We start from the raw sequence: 17,679 nt of genomic DNA, 5'->3' as shown, positions 1-17,679 counted from the left end.
CTCCCGCCCCGCCCCGTTCCGGCCCGACGGAAGGAAATGACGTCATTAAAAGCGCCCGCGCAGAAGGAACGGGCTCAGAACGGTGGGGCGCGGGCCCGCGAGGGGCGGCCGGCAACCGTCGCTCCTGTCACCGCCGCCCCCTCAGCGCTGCAGGTCCACTGACGCCACAAGCAGTACAGCTGCACCACCGCCACACCACCACAGCACACTGCCACAACCAGTACAGCTGCACCACCGCCACACCACCACAGCCACACTGCCACAACCAGTACAGCTGCACCACTGCCGCATCACCACAACCACACTGCCACAACCAGTACAGCTGCAACACCCCCACACCACCGACACACTACTGCAACCACCATACCACCACAACCAGTACAGCTGCACCACTGCCACACCACCGCAATGACCACACCACCACAACCAATACAGCTGCACCACCACCACACCACTGCAGCCGGCACACTGGCACAACCAGTACAACTGCCACACCACCACACCACCACAACCAGTACAGCTGCACCACTGCCACACCACCGCAATGACCACACCACCACAACCAATACAGCTGCACCACTGCCACACCACCACAGCTGCCACACTGCCACAACCAGTATAGCCACACGACCGCCACACCATCACTAGTACAACCACATCACTGCCATACTGCCACACCACTGCCACGCCACTGCCACACCACCACAATGGCCACACCACCACAGCTGCTACAACTGCACCATTGCCATACCACCACAACCACCACAGCCACTGCAGCTGCACCATCACCACACCACAACTGCCCCACCACCACAACCAGAACAGCCACACCATGGCCACACCACAACTGCCACGCTGTCACAGCCAGTACAGCCCCACCACCACAACCACCACACTACCACACAGTACAACCACACCACCACAAACAGTACAGCCATACTGCTGTCGCACCACAACTGCCACACTACAACAGCCACTGGAGTTGCACCACCACCACAGCAGCACAGCTGCTACAGCCACACCAGTGTCATACCACCAGAACCACCACTTCACCACAACCAGTACAGCTGCACCACAGCCACACCACCACAAACACCACACCACCACAGCCACTACAGCTCCAGCACTGCTACACCACCACAACCGCTACAGCACCATCACAACAGCTACAGCGCCATCACAACCATCACAGCACCACAGCTAATACAGCTACACCCCTAACACACCAGAGCCACTGCAGCTACACCACCACACCACCAGCATGACGGCTACAGCTGCACTAGTGCCACACCAGCACAACTGCTACAGTTTTACCACCACCACATGGTCACAGCTGCAACATCTACACCACTGCTGTACCTGTACCGCTGTTACACCAGTGTCACAACCCAACTGCTACAGCTGCACCACCACCACCTTATCACAACCACTACAACTGCACCATACCAGCATGGTTGCTACAGCTATGTCACGACCAGAACCACTACAGCTACAGCCCCACAACATCAGCACAGCTACTACTGCTACACCGCCACACACAATCAGTACAGCACCACCATCACTGTACCAGCACAGCTCCTGCAGCTACACAACCACCTCACCAACACAACCACTCCAGCTACAGCACCACCACACCAGCACAACCCCTACAGCTATACCACTGTCACACTGCTACAGCCACTGCCTCCACACAGCTTCTGCAGCACCGCAGCCACTGTGCCAGCACAGCCGCTTCACCAGCACACCCCAGGGGTGAGGAGGCTTTTGTCTCATGTTGCTGAGAACTGTGTTGGGTGTTAAGCTTTATTCCGATGATATCAGGAGAAAAGAGGCAGCTGCTTCTGGCTGTTGGCCTCCCGTTATCTTGTGCTAGGAATCTACTTCTGGCCTTTCAGACTGTTCTGCTGACGTAGATGCTTTGGGTGAGAGCCACTGGGACATATTCACTGCGATAAAGCCTTGACATAGAAATGGAAAGAGAAGGCTGGATTTTTATTGTGTGGTTCAGTTATTACTTCTGACCCTGCTGCCCTCAGTAGCATAATGACGGCAGCTCACAGCAGCAAGAATTCATAGTCACATGGATATTAAAGATGATATCTGAATAATAGCACCCTGAAGCCTTATTGTAGCTCTTCCTTGTCTTGCATTGCAGATAGCAGTCTTGTGAAAGTAATAAAAGCAATCTTTTTGAAAGAAATAATTTCAAAAAAATAATAGGTGATGTTTCAGCCCCGTTGTTCTTTCCCATTAACTCTCTTATCCTAACACAAAATAACTGCATTTTGGTAGATAGGTGTAGCATGGTAAAGATCTAAAAGTCCCACTGGATTTTATGTTCCTTCTTTTTTGTCCCTGCAGATTGTGCTCTTGCTTTATGCTGTGCTGTTGTCTGTCAAACCTGTTTTAAAGGTCTTAGCAGATAAACCTCCACCATTTCTCTTGCACCTTTATTATGCATTTCAGCAGCTTTTACTCTTGGCAATTTTCCTGATGTTAAGCTTGAACTGCTTTTTTGCTTTATTATTCCTTCTTACTTACCTGCGACTGATAAATGCGTGGATAATCTGGGTACCTCTTAGTCATTGCAAATTGAGATTTAGGAAATGGTAAATGTTTGAAAGCAGAAGCGTGGCTTTGTGCGAAGCATACAAATATTCCTTCTTTTAGTCTTCCCAGATAAATTAGTTCCTTTTGGTTTTTGTAAGCTCCTTCCAATTTATCAAATTCCTCTTTGGTGTTTCAGATGCTCACATAATCTTTTGTATACTACCTTGCCAGAGCCCTGTTAGACACAGTTATCTCTTTGCTCTGCAACATGCCAACCTCAGAAGTGAACCCAAAATTGCACTGCCTTTTTTTTGTTGTTGTCAAACTGTTCTGAAACATTGTGTCCTGAGGGAATTACTACAGGGGATAAAGAGAGAACAGTGTCCATTCCCATTTAATCATTAATTCTTCTATGATGGTATGTGAGGATTTAAATTATAAGCCACGGATGAAATTGCTAGCTGCGGTAAGGACTGGGCTGTTTAGACGCTTAGCAAGTGTTCCTGTTTGGACTTTTGGGAGCAGCCATCATTCAAATAAGAAACACTTACTACATCTTTCATTTCCTGCCCTCAAAAAATGAGTGAGCACTCCATTTCTCTTAATTCATTGACCCGCTATCAAATACTGACACTTTATAGTTACAGCCTCTCTTTCTGTGTATTAAGCAGAATCTTTAAGGGTTCTGTGACCAACTTTTTGAGCAGTTTGGAGCAGCTGCGTGAGTTACTAATGCTGGTGGGGAAACTTTATACTTCTCAGAGCATCTGCTATCAGGCCTGCCTAGTGTATTATTGGAACCTGGTGGGGCTCTAGGTAAAATAAACAGGCATGTAGACCAGCTTAAGATTTTCTTTTTCTCTAAGTGCTTTGCTTTTAAAATAATCTTGTAATTTGGTTTTACAAAGACGCTTTGGGCCTGCTTGCTACTGAAGATGGACTTGCTGGATATGAGTGCTGATACTGAGCAGTGACATGTGGCATGACGTCCGATGCACTCATCGAAGCTAATCAACAAGCACCAAGGCCATTTGTGTCTCTGTTCTCTTTGGCTTCTGCCTGCAGAGTCATCACAGCGTGATGGTATCACAACCTGATGGGTGCACATTTGTCCTTTCCTCTTGACTGAGACATGAGGAACTCAGATTCCAGGAAAAAAAAAAAATCACCTTCCTGCTGATTCACCATGTAGTTTTAGGCAAATCATTTTAACTTTGTGTTGTTCAACTTTCCTGTCTGTGAAAATAGGGATAGTAATACCTGATTCACAAAAGTACTGCAAAGACAATGATATTATTGTTTATGAACGCTATCCACGCATTGTTAGCGCTAACTTAGCTCCCCAGACAGTTTACATTTCAGAGGTTTTTATCTTCAGCTCCATGGGGGAAAGTCTTTCTTACGTGTGACATCAAAATGTGCATGTATGAAAATCACCACTTCATCATAAAAACAAGTCCATGGCTTCATTGCCTGGAGCGGGATCAGAGAGGATAGGTTGCAAAGACCCAATGTTGTGGATGAAAGGCTTCTTTAGTAATTAGGGACACTATAAAAAAGAAATGCAATTACTTTAATATACACCAAGTTTTCGTTAAGAAGTGTGATGCTTTTGAAATAGAAAACCTTTTAACGTGGCAAAGGCAACTTACCCCCCAAGCAGAGGTGCTTACAGATGGCTTGTTAGAGATGGCTTGGCCTACTAGCCCAAGAAAGTTATCTCCATCACCTCTGCTGAAATCTCTGGGACGAGAAACATGCCCTGAGGCACGGTGCAGTGCACGAGGGGCAGCAAGAGGACAGCACCAAAACAGGACATGTCTCAGAGCCCAGCAGATGCAGACTTCCCCACTGACTGCATGTGTCTGAGCTAGCCAAGGAGAGGCCACAACATCTCCCACATCCCACCGAGTAACCTTCTAGTGGGAGTAGGCGCTGGTTATTTTAGAGAGCCTACCGTTCATAAGACTTGTCATTGTTCGAGGACCCTGTGTGGTGACTGTAAAGAGCAGCTGGTTCTTGGGGTTGGACTGTGGTATTTTGAGTGAAAATTGACTCTGTGTAAGGCAAAAAAGATGAATGGAAAAATAATGAGCCTGAGCTTTTTTGGTTGGTGGCCCTCCATTCTACAGTAAATGCAGTGAACTTGTGGGCCAGTTTAATTTCTGGTAAGATCCCAAAAACCAGTGGTCTGTAATCAGTTGCATAGGCCAAGCTTGAAACTAGAAATGTTTTTCCCAGGACAGCTAAAGGGAAACTAGTGATTCCTCTAATACCTTACAGAGTGTATTGATTACTAGCTAAAAAGATGGATTAAACATCTTCTTTCTTTATTGCGTTCCAAGTACACAGCCTCTCAGTAACAGCCTCAGTGTGATGATCCAGAGAATGAACATTACTCTTATCTGATACATATATATATATGCTATTTAATAAGTTCAACAATACAAGCTGTTTGGGATGGCTCTTTGCAATCAGACGCTGTGATTAGAGTTTTGATCAGTGCAGTTTGCCTTTAAGAAGCAAAAACACACCCTGCATTCAGGGGATGCTTATTGTAAGGTGCTGCCTTCCATCCAATTAGTAATATTCTGGGCAAGAAATTAAATTGGGTGCTACAGAAAGAAGAAAGCATTAATTAGAAAAAGATGCTGCTGTCGGAAGAAGAAAAATAAAGCTACTCATATACCACTTGCCTCTTGTGTTGTGAGTAATACGGCTATGATCTACGATGGAGCCAAGTAACCCTTCACTTTTTTTATGTGGATTACATGGACAGATTCAAAGCAAGCAGCCCCCACTGGGCCCTGTTTCTGTCCTAAGCAGGCGAGGCCATGTCTGACAGTGACTTTAAGTAGACTTGTTGGAGCCGGTGCCAAATGGTAATAAGTTGCTTTCTGATGATGAATGGTACCTCTGAGATATACCGCACTGAATTTTATAGCTCACTCTCACGCCACTTCTGTGCAGATAGCTTGGGCTCTCTCAAGCTGGTATCTGAACAGGAAATTCAATACCAAAATTATGTGCAGGCTCTGTTTTCTTTTTCCTCTCTAGCTCTTTTTTTCCCCCCCCCCCCCCATGAAAGAGCATTATATGAGCAGAACCGACTAGTGAGAGGCTGCCGCACAGTAAGAACCCTTGCTTTTGTGTATTTGCAAAGGGATCTAAGGTTGGAAGCTGGCTTTCATGTCTGTATTACTTTCTGTGACTGAGAGCTGACGCTGGAGGGAAGGTAACTGTGGGACCATGCTAACTGCAGAGACTGCCTGGGCGAGGCCAAAGGAGATATGAATTTTGGCACTCCTATAGCAGTCAAACACAACAGAGGTGAAGCTCACATTTATGAACCACTTTGCTTGCAAAGGGACCCCAGAACTTTGAACAAATGGTCCATATGAGCAAAGCCTACCGATTCCCTCTTACCCCTGTGCAAGACATATATTGGACATGAGACAGGAGCCTTTCCTCCCACACACCCAGACACAGCAGGTTAAATGATTGGTGATGGGCTGTAGCGCAGGGTTTCGTCTAAGGAGAACATCCCTCAACGGATCTCTATGGACCTGGAGCCTCTATGGACATGGATCCAGCTGGGATGGGCAATTTCTATTGCTTCCCCCTTCACACAGCTGCTGCACAGCCTCTCTCCTGCAACTGCAGTAGGAATGCTAGGAAATCAGGATCCGTCCTTCAGTACTGACGTGGGCTCTTGACTGCATTAAGGTTTTTTTTCTTTTTTGCAATTGGTGTGATACATGCAATGACTTCCCTCCAACATGGAAGACAGCATTTGCTTTTTATTAATGGGGCAGGATGGTGATAAAGGCAATAGCGTGCGTTAATTTGCAGGACTAGAAGCCAAATGTGTGTTTAGGCTGGACAATAAGAGTGTTTTGAACAGACATTTGCCAGGTTGGGCTGTTCTGGCACCAGGAATTTTGTGAAGACTGTCCTTAGTGTGGAAATGATCTTAATGGGTGGATGTTTAACCCATGGGATACTGTACCCCACACAGAGCTTGAAATGAATATATCCGGGGGATATTTGGGGATATATAGGAGCACATTTCAGGCAGATGATACCATCAGCATCTGTTGGTTATTTTCTTTTGTCAGGCCAAAGACAGCGAACATGCTAGGAGTAGCAAACGGCTAGCATGGTTTTGCTTTGTCAGAGTGCTTCCTTTAGATGAGTAAGAAGGAATGTTAATTTTCTCTCTTGATCCCTGTTGGGGTTAATCAGTAACTTCTTGGGGCAGCATAGAGAAACTAACCCCCCGGTCAAACAGGAAGACCGCAGTATACCACAGCCCAGCCTCGGCTGTCACAGGAACATCCTTCTTGCGGTTTCTCCTCGAGTCCTTTATTTCTGACTATTTTTAACAAAGCTGGAAATGCATTACGGCTCGCAAGCTGCTCCTGGTGAGCCAGGCGGAGAGGCTGCCCGTGGCTGCAAGTGGCTGAAGCTTGCTTTGAAATTGCATCCAGTGTCCCTCTGCGAGCAGCTGGGGCACTGGCTGGGGGTTCCTCCTAGTTCAGGAAACACGTAAAAGCTACAGGCCGCTGCCACCGTCTCGGGATCTCAGATACTTGAGTGTCCCCGAAAGACCAAACTAATGACTTGTGTCAAAGAACCCTGTTTCTTTTTAACGGAGACTCACCTCTAAAATGAAAGACACACGCAGCTTTTTCTTCTCGCTTGCAAAAATTTTCATTTATATTTTCACCAGTGGAAAAAAATTGTGGGCATGGGCCGGGCCTGGCAAAGTCCTAGGAAAGCTGGCAGCTCTGTGCAGTGGAGAAATGGAGAAATAGCTCAGTTGTGACGCTCCAGGTAGCTTTCTAAGCAGAGGGAAAAGAAAATGCCTGCTCTCCCTCGCAGTATGTGGGTGTTCCTGGGAGCTCTGCTGGGATTTGTCCCTTTGCGTGACTTTGCGGGACAGATTAAGCCTGGTCTCATCCGAAGCTGCAAAAAGACTTTTGGAAGCTACAGGGAAATGAGACAAAAGCGGCTTTTCTCTTTCAGCTTTCACAGTTCCTTGCGTAAGTGGCAAACGAAGCCGTAATCGGTGCCAAGCAAAGCAAATAATATCATCGGGACGTTTGGACCAACGAACCACACTGTGTCTTTACTTAGTTTCTAGATTTTGATTGCCCAGCTCCTCCCGGAGGTTTTTACCAAAAGACTGACTTGTATTGCTGCTAATGGCTTACTTGATGCCTATTTGACATATATATATATATTTTTTCCTTTTAATTGACAGCTGCTTTGTAGCCCACTGCCAGAACCCCGCTTACCCCCAGATTTTGAAGAGCGGGACCCCCCCCCGGTAGGGAAGGAGGGGCTGCTCGCCCCAAACCACCGCACGACGGGCCGCGGCGGGGCGCGGGGCGGGGCGGGGGCGGATCCCGGGGCGGCGGGGCCGCTGCGGACGAGCCCGCGGAGCCGGCGCTGCCCCGGGGCCCCGCACGATGCCCTACCTGCTCGTCAGCACCCAGATCCGCCTGGTGAGTCCGCCCCGCCGGGGCTGCCGCGGAGGGGCCGTTGCTCGCGGGGGTGGGGGGCCGAGAAGAGCGGAGCCGCGGTGGCCGCAGCCCCCCCTCGCCCCGTGCCCTTAGTGCCGTCCGGTGCAACGGGAGTCCGGGAGGAGGACAGGCCTCCCGTGCCGGTTAGCTGCCGCCCCGTCCGCCCGGTAAAACCTGCGGGTCTCCAACGGGGAGTAGCATAACCCGCGGAAAGCGGTCGCAGGATCCTGGGAACGTCGGACTTGCAATGTCTGGCCGGGTGTCCTCGCCGCAGGTTGTCCCTCGTCCCCGGATAGCCCCGCGTGGGGCTGCGCCGGTGGAAAACCGAGCCGCGGTTGAAGGGAAGCGCGTTGTTGGCACCAAGGTTGTCGTGCGGCCCCCGGTCGGTGGCAGGGGTTTCTCTCGGAGAACCAGGCTGGCAGCTGCAGCCTCTTATTTGGATATAATGACATAACGGAAACGTTAGTTCGTACCGATTGGAAATCTGCAGCCCACAGTATTTCAGGACTTCAAGGGCAGACAGATATGTATTTGTTTCTTTTGTCCCCCCCCACAAAGGGGAACTATATTTATTGTCCGAAGACCAAAATACAGTGACGTGGTTTTGCAATAGGAAGGGTGGGATCGTGAAAAAAGCAGATCAACAAGTTTTCAGGACTTTGGTGAAAGGTGCAGCCTGCCATAGCTGAAGAACATCTTCCATTACACACTTCTGAAAGCCGGTGGGGACACGTGGGGAATTTAAATATCCTACTTTAATATCTCCTATCTCCACAGCACTACTTGAAAATATTGCTTGGAGTTAGGTCCGTGCGGGCAAACCACTGCCCCGACCTGGGGAACGAGCGCTGGACAGCTCGAGATCATCCAGTGAGAGGATGAGCAGGCAACCCAGGCTGGCTTTTAGGAAGGCTGTGAGTTGGACAGGTTGTTTTCTGTTGCGTGGTGTGTCTGTAGCCGGAGTGAGTGGCTGCAGGTGGGAATGCTGCAGGGGCAGCAACTCGAACGGAAAAGGCTTTTCCCTTGTGCCAGTTTGTATTTTTTCCAGCTCTCCAGACAGCTAATGTAGGAGTGTGCCTGCTTGTTACACGGCCAACTAAAATACGTTTGATTAGTTGAGCTGCTTGAACACTTTCTAGTTGGGCTCTGATCTGAGCTCTTCCCGAGGCTTTGATTTACCTGCAGTTTGTCAGAGTCTGTGGCTAATAGATCAGTGCTGAAAGAAGAGGATTTTGCCCTCTCTGCTAAACTCAGTTCTTGCTCTTCTGCTTTTGCAAAACACACGTACCTTGGCTTTTCTAGGCCAGTACAAACACTCTGCTTTGCATGCTGTGCGCGGTGACAGAGCCGAGCCACGCTGCTGTCCCTCCCTCGGCCAACCGTCCGTCTCGTTGCTAAACTAACCGCGAGGTCAGAGTGCACGGCTTCCCCTTCTGCTGTGTTTGCTTCTGGGACCGAAAGGTTCACCCTGTTGCGTAAGGCTGGACCGCTGCATGGAGCGTGCAGAGCACGAACAGCCTGGGTTTTGCAACCACTGCGCAAGGCTGCAGGACCCTTGGCCTGTTCCCCGACGTTGGTTTCTACAAGGGGTGATGGAGAAGAGGGGGGCTGTAAAGGATCTGGGGTATGCTTAAAAAGGTATGCCATTACCTAGGGTTGAGCATAGCTTTGCGTGTTATAAAGTGGTGTTAACAGCATACAGTAGGTTTGCCGGTATCAGCGGATAGATGACATCCACTGGAGAAGCAGCTTTCACTCGCAAACTTTCTTTGTGTAGCATAGACAGGACTTAAAAGGAAACAATGAGTCCACCTAGTAAACTCAATTGGAAACTTGCCATTGTCTTCAGCAGAGGAATAGTCCGGAGCCTGCGGGAGTGGGTTTTGGGGGGCTGAAGATCCTAGCACCCACATTAGCACCAAGGAAGGAGGGGCGAGTTGTGGGTCCCATCGTGCAGGCGTGTGTGATCTTACGTGCTCGTCTCCATCCTGCTCACCGCCGCAGCCAGCTCTTGCGGTCATGGCTCATGTTCAGAGACGCTGGAATTATTCCCCCCACCCCGAGCTGAGGCACCAGCGTGAACGCTTCAGCGTCTCCTTTCTCTGTTCTTGCTGTCCTGACTTACGTGTTATTTTGGGGCCGCAATGTTTCTCTTGTAAAAACCAGCAGTTGGATCCTGTGTTTTCCTCATCTTTCAGCTTTACTGTTCCAGGGAGGCCGGGTGCTGCCTGCCGGCAGGGTTGGTAACAGTCCTGCAAGGTGGCTGTTGTGGCTCACTTGAGAGGAGATCGCATTTGAGCTATGAGTATTTGATAAGCCCTGATTCTTAGTTTTGGACTTCCTCCAGACCAGGAAAGTCTCCCAAAAAGGCACTTTCGGAGCACGATGCAAAAGCGTTTTCGCACCTCCCCTCCCATATGACATGTGTGAAGTCCATCTGATGGTTTAGGTGGCAAGATGACTCATGTTTCTGGTTGTCTATCCCCAGCTCCTCTGCTGTCCTTTTGGTTTCAAGGGAGAGTGGCGGTCCCTTGTCACCCCACCGAAGTTCCTCTACCCTAATCACTCCCTGGTGCCTTTTCTCCCCTTTTTTCCTACCTTTCCCTGCTAGTGCAGCCGTTCCCAAAGCTGGACTCTGCCAGGCCAAGGTGAACGGTCACGGGAAACCTCATTACATGGTAAAACTTAGAGCCTCGCAAGTTTTGGGTGAGGAGGCTGTCACTTCCTCAGTGCTGTCCTGCAGAGGTCCCCTGCGGTGGACCCGTGGGACCAGGGCCAGCGTGAGCTCAGCCAGCAGGTGACCCTCTGGGAGCAAACCAAGGTCCTTTCCGAGGAGCACGCAGGTGACTGTCCTGAGCTGGGACACCTCAACACTGCTCCCCAGCGCCAAGCAAAGGAACCTGCATCAAATACCAGTGGGATCTGAAATACGGCCCTGGAAACCTTCTTCTGAGGAGTTGCTCCTTCCTGCTTGCCTCTGACACAGTTCCCTTCCCAATGCATCTTCCCCGGTTGTGCCTGAGGCCGGTGCATGGCTTTAGGACTGGGACTTTGGAGAACTGCAAATGTCCCTCATACTCTGCTGTTTGTTCCCTGGACAGAGGTGGGCATAAAGCAAACCTGGTCCCTACGGTGCAGCGACAACCTCTTACCGGAGCCGTCCTGGGGAATGGGGAGGGAGTGGCCATACTGCGGTACATCGCTCAGCTGCTCTGCTGCGTTTCCCTGCAGGAGGTCGGCCCAACCATGGTGGGAGATGAACATTCGGATCCCAACCTGATGAACTACCTGGGGGCCACGAAGAGGAACATGTTGGGTAACCACTTGTAAGTGTTCCTGTGCTGTGTCTCATGCTCTTGTCTGTCCTCATTGTCCCCAGAGCTTCCCTCCTGTCCACCACAGCAAATTCCAACTGCATGTCCACCTTTAAGCTCAGGATTAGGTTGCTGGTGAAAAAAATCTAGGTAATGCCTTGGCAGACCTGAAATGCCTGGTTACTTTTCTCAGCTCTGTCTCGCATCCCTGCGACACAGAGTTGGAGAACAGCCCGTTGTCCATATGCCTCCTCTGGAAATGGGTTATGTTGATGATCCTTTTAATAGACTTTGTTTGCAACTTTCAAAGCATTTCATACACTCTGAGTTGAAATGTCCTTCACAAATGGGGAAGTGCATGGAGAAGTGACCCTTTTGAGGTGTCCGTACAAACCAGTCTCAAACTGTAGACTCATCCTCATACCCTGGAATTGCAGGAAGCTGGTGCACCAGCAGTACCCTTAAAAGTGACGTAGGTTTTGTACATTCAGCAGCTGCTCCTTGAATTGAACATGCAGTGACTGTTCAGTTTGCATTTAAAAACAAAACCCTGTGGTTCAAAGTGCTTTCTGAAAGCCACCGCATTTCACAAGGTGGTGGAGATCAAGGCATTGAAGGGTTATGCACGTGTCCTTTACCTTGCCTGCTAATGCTCACCTGCAGGAAACATTTCCTGATATTTCAGTTAGTTCTTTCTTTTTCTTGCTGTGACCCCATTTTAGCACCTGACCTTCCTCCTCCTCCATCCTTACCTTTTACATGTTTGGGATACCTCCAGGCTGTTACCTGATGCATGCCCTAGCTGAACCAGAATAGGCACCATGAGCATTTTAATCTTTCTGCATCACTTGCTGCCTTTACCCTGTCCTTAGTCCTTGTAGCCAAACTGCCTCCCTTTTGTTACCATTTCCAGTCCCAAGACACTCAGAAGCCAACGGCTTCTGGCCAAGGGCGTGCATCCCTCCTCTCGCAGCCTTGGTCCGGCTGCCGCCTCTTTTGCTGCCACGCCACCCAACAAGCTGATTCCCAGCCTGTCCGATCGCTTTGTACTCTATCGCAGTTCGTCTGAGGTGCCTCCCTTTCACTGAGTGCCTGAGCCAGCCCCCCTCGAAGGCTGCTGCGAGCCTCTCCTTGGGCTGCAGAATTAGAGCTACTCCCCGTCGCCCTCTCTGACACCAACCCCTTAGTCTGTTTGTTTCCAAGGCGGATATATTATACCATGTCCCTGTGTATCTCTCTGCCCACACTGAGTTTGACACCATCCTTCATGACAGCGCAGCTTGTAAATGTTAGCGACCTGTTCTTTACATCTTGTCCCACATTTTTTTTTTCCACTTGATATTTCAAATTCTTATTTTTCTGTAGGAGAAACAAAGCAAAACAAAACCCCAAATGGAAGTTGAAACAACAGAGGGGAGCAGATAGATTTCCGCTGAATCTTGCCCACTCGCCCCGTGGTGCAGAGGAGGAGTAGGAGGAAAACCAGGCATTAAACAGAAGGAGGCCTCTCCTTCCCACTCTGTTCTGCAACTTCTATCAGCTGGGCTGGGAAAACCCACCTACGCAGTACCAGCCTGGCAAACATCAAGGTCTAAGTCCTCAATTCCTGCTGCAGTAAAAACCTGAATAAGGTGGGAGAATAAGGGAAGAAGAGGAAAAAAGTTTAAGGCCCTTGATGAAGAGGAGCCCTTCCAAATGCAAACTCAGGCCATCGCCGCCCACCTGCATCTGCAGGAAGACTGATCTTGCACCCCTTCTGCCACTCAGCTCTCTGCCTAGCAGCGCTAGGGTGGATTTGCCGGCGGAGCAGTCTCTGTGCTGCTATTCCGAAGCCCGTGGGCGGCAGCGAGATTGGCAGGAGTGTGAGCTTCACGCGGCTGCCTGCAAAGCCGAGCCCAGGAGCAGGCAGGGAGTTATGCAATGAGAGAAAGGAGACCCGACAGGGGAAAAAAGAAAGAGGAGGCTTGAGGAAGGAATGAGTGCTGCTGGCTCCTGTGAGATAGGAACAACTCTCTAGGATTCAGGGGGAAGAGAAGGCACAGGAAAGATAAATAAAGTGCTTCCATATTCTCTGTCCCGACAGTCAGGGAGGAGTGTGAAGTTTCAAAGTGCCAGATTTTACTTCTGTTTGGGAGAATCGATCCGAGCTTTTTCTAGGATCTGCTGCTAGAGCCTGGCTGGTGGATTCACCACCTTTCTGGCCTCCCTCACCAGTCTGTGGCTAGCAAGTGCCCGACAAATATTTTCAGCTCGGTTTGGCCCTACCTGTTGCTTAGTATGGCTCGTATTACATCTAGGGTAGTTCTCCTACATCCCAGTGGCACGTCTTCCCCATTTGCACTTGAGCAACAGGAGGTGGAGAAAATAACTTCAGAGGGACGTGGCCACTCACGCCCTGAGAGGCACAGTTGCATGCCAGCGGGTGAGCCCTGAGCCGCCTTCCCCAAGAGGGATGAATGGTCCTCTGTTTGCACCACTGCCTAGCAGGGTTGCCCTCCACCTAGCTGGAAGTGAGGCTTTACCAACAGTAAACTCAGCTACGTGATGCCACAAATCTTGTCCCTCCCGTAGCATTGCGGGTCTGAAAACCTTAAACCTGACCTGATGAGCTCTGAGGGAGTCTGAAAGAGAAGGTCTAAGTAGCGTGGACTAGCTGGGGCACTATAATATACAAATGAACTACTTAATTACCTGTAATAAAGGAGAGAAGCAATCCTGTTATGCAGCTCTGCACTAGCTCCTGCAAATGTCATGTTATTAAGTTCAATCAGCTGCTGGCATGCAGGAATGTGTTGTCGCCCCCTTATCTGACATATAGGGGCAGAACCCTAGGGGCATCCGGGGTTTAAGAAGGGAAGAGCCAGGCTCTGCATGAGCCTGCTCTTTTCCAGGAGCCACTGTGGAGCCAAAGATTACAAACCTGACTCTTAGCTGCTGCCCTGCTGCAGAAGAAGAAACTCTTCTGGGGGCAGTCTGTACCCTTGAGTAGACATGGATGGATGGATGACTGTTGGGTCCTGTCCCAGCCATCTCTTATTTTTATGAAATCTATCCACACTGCTTGGTCTTAAATGAAAACAGATGCTGCCTCTTTAGCTCATTCTGGGAGTTGAGGTCCAAGGCACCTGCTAGTGCTTTAATTTAGCTGTTTCTCAGAGCGTAGCCAAACTGCATCACTAAGGAAGCTGAAAGAACAGCTGTGCAGATTACAAGGCAATTGGCTGATCACTAGAAATAGCTGCATTTGGAGGATACTCCTATTCTAGTTCAGTCCCCTCCCCATGTACCGCATGAGCTCATTTATTTGGGCCCCCTGATTCTGGTGTATCTGGAAGGCAGGGCAGCTGGGGCCAGATCCTTACAATGTGCAGGTGCACAAGTCCTGCCTAATCTCAGGTGATTTTTATGTTCCCTGTTGGCTTTTAGCTGGGTGGAAAGACTTTGCAAGTTTTCATGGCCACCCCATATTGTTTCAGACCGGTTGCAAACAGAGATAGTGGTGTATTTGGTATATGTTGTATGCAATCTTTTGTTTCACTGAATACGGAGTTGTGTTTACAGGCCTGGGCAACACAACCTTCCTTCTGATTTTTAGCTCAGCCACTCAGATTTTTTAGGTTCCCACAAGTAACAAACAATCCCTGCCTCAGTTTCTTCCTCTACATAATGGGAATAATATTTACCAATTTCAACATGTGAATCTGAAGCACATGTGAAAAGCCTCTTAAAGAAAGCATTAACTTCAAAGCCACTTGTAATAATACATATCATCTTTACGCCACATCTATAATTATAGCAAAGTATAGTCTGTCTTAAGAAACAGAAAAAAAAAAGCTTTCACATCTTAGCATTATTTCATGCTTTAAAAGTACTCACCACTCCATTAATATTTTGCAATCTTAGCAATAGCAACTTTGTCTGGAAATACTTTTGGGTCCTTTTTTATTGTTATTCGTATCAAAGTCAGAAGAGTCATTGTTACGATGCCCAAACAACATCACTAACGATCCTGTATCCCATCATTATCAGCTTATCTGGTGCTGTGAGTCATCTAAGAGCTCAACAATTATGAAGCTTATCCCATCTGTTTGAATAAATGCTGTTTCCAGAAAGACTGTGTTAAAAGAATATTAAGGCTGCCAAATCCAGCACTCAGGGTTATGCTTGCCATTTCGGGTCTGCTGCTTCCCAACCTAATTCAGCCCGTTTTGCGTCCGCACTGTGCGAGTCTTCCACTCCACAATCACTGGCTATTTTCTTTACGGTGGAAGCAGTATCGCAGCCCGCAGGTCTTCAGTGGAGAGGCAGCCTCCAGGATCAGGTTGAAAGAAGGAAAGTTTTTGCTCCAGCATTCACAGAGCTGTCAGAAGCTTTAGAGAAGAGCTGGATAGAGACCCCCACCTGTCAATTCTTAGACATCCACAGTGTGCAACCGCTCTGAACTGCCTGGGTAGAGAAGAGTCGGTGCTCCACCTTATTTGGCAGCTGGTTTTTGAGCACAGATGACTTCTGGTTTTTCAAAGGCTTAGTACTTGGCTGAAGGCAGCATGTTTTTCCAACCCCCAAATTTCAAGCACAGGCTTACAAAAACACCACCTGACTCACACACATGTTCTGATGCAGGCAAACATTTTTTTTTTCCATTCCTTAGAAACATTTGAATCCTTTTTTTCTTTTCTTTCATTTCCAAAATGGTCCAGCCAGGTAAGCTAGGGCCTAGGTGTAAGCAACAGCAAACATGGTCTGATAGCAGGGAGCTATCAAGCCTTGTGAGCTCACAGATCTGCAACTTCCCAGTAACAGAGAAAGTCAAGAAAAAGCTCAGGCTGTTCCTGTGCTGCAGTTGCCAAAGATGCTGTGTTTGAAGCCTCTGCCCTACTTTCCTCCTTGCTTTGCAGACAGTATCCTCTTTTTCCATGGATTACCAACCACATACACTTGTGGACTCCCTCAATTGCAGCTTCAGTCCAGTTAACCAGCCAGCATGTGGCTTTGGACAACCAGTTCCAAAACCACCCTTCAATTTTAGGTGACCATTTCATTCCTAACAGCTTTGGTTTGGAAGCTGTGGGTTTTGGCCTCTGCCATCTAGTCAACCAAGACATTGCATCACGCAGGCTGTATGCCAGGTGTGGTCACGGCAATGTCTTATACTGTTTTATTAGTGATGCTGGAGACAGAGTCATTTCCACAAGGAAACCCTTGTCTCTTGCCTTTCCACCTCATCTCACTTCTTCCCCTCTTGTCTGCTTGCAGCTGGGAGTACTATGTAAATGATGCACCCCGGATAGTCCTGGACAAGCTGGAGAACTGTGGTTACCGAGTGGTCAGCATGACAGGCGTGGGCCAGACGTTGGTGTGGTGCCTCCACAAGGAATAGCAAGGAGGACTTCTGCGTTCCGCCTGGACAAGACCCTGCTGTGGATCATCTCACGCAGGACTGACAGCAAACTTTCCCCCTTGAGTAATTCCTTTCTGTCCCAGACTCCAGGAACTCGTGTAGGTGTGTGTGTGTTGGGGGGGGGGGGGGGGAGTGCCATGGAGGCAAAACTTCACCTAACAGAAGCTTGCCATCCCAGCCATTGCACAAGGCCTTAGAGGAGGAATGTATGCCCAATCCAGACTAAAGGTAAATCATACGCAGAGAACAGATGGGTCTAACTATACATTCGCCCAACTGGCAGTCTGGCAAATACTATCCTTTTACATTTTAATCATCCTCTATTTAGCATGCATTGGAGGGAGCTCAAATAAGAGACTTACCAGTCTCTTCCTTAGGGCTGCCCCACAGAGGTGCTGAGCTGTGAGAGTTCAGAGCATGCCGCCACCCAGTCTATGGGAGGGCAGTTGGGAGGGGAGGCCAAACATGAATGGCACTCTCTCTCATCTCTTGCAGCCAAAGTGGTGGCTGCTAAACCAGCACACTGCCCTTTGAGAATCCCTTCATTTGGCAGCAAGGCCAGTTTCTCTCCCCAATGGAATTGTGGTTAGCAGTGTCAGACTTTAAGTCCCAAGACTGCCATTCAAGCATAACACCTAGTTCCTGAAATAGCCTTAGAGCAGCACAGGAAGGTCCAGTGGACATTTCAGGTATGGGCTGTGTAATCTTAACAGCAGCAATTGCAATGCTGGATTGTTTTGGACTGTGTGTATTGATCCTGCTGTAGTGGTAACACCAATAAAACATTTATCTAAAGAGACTGGCATCTTTCTGTGGGCTGTTCTGAACTGTTGTTGCTGAAATCTTCTGGATCCACAGCTCCTGAACAAGCTTTCAGGAATAAAGA

The 17,679-nt window shown here is 48.9% G+C and overlaps 1 protein-coding gene across 1 annotated transcript; it reads left to right on the top strand.

Annotated features, from left to right (window-relative positions):
* The first annotated feature begins 7,905 nt into the window (after nucleotides 1-7,905).
* GCHFR (GTP cyclohydrolase I feedback regulator) lies at nucleotides 7,906-17,592 on the top strand. Its single transcript, XM_026115529.2, has 3 exons — nucleotides 7,906-8,060; nucleotides 11,310-11,404; nucleotides 16,649-17,592. Exons 1-3 carry the CDS (start codon nucleotides 8,025-8,027, stop codon nucleotides 16,770-16,772), a joined length of 255 nt encoding a protein of 84 aa, XP_025971314.1. The 5' UTR covers nucleotides 7,906-8,024; the 3' UTR covers nucleotides 16,773-17,592.
* The last annotated feature ends 87 nt before the right edge of the window (nucleotides 17,593-17,679 follow it).

This window comes from Dromaius novaehollandiae, chromosome 5, assembly GCF_036370855.1.
Source record: "Dromaius novaehollandiae isolate bDroNov1 chromosome 5, bDroNov1.hap1, whole genome shotgun sequence".
In the NCBI taxonomy this organism is placed as follows: domain Eukaryota; kingdom Metazoa; phylum Chordata; class Aves; order Casuariiformes; family Dromaiidae; genus Dromaius; species Dromaius novaehollandiae.
The sequence above is the reverse complement of the archived record's forward strand: the minus strand, read 5'-3'. Positions and strand labels throughout refer to the sequence as shown.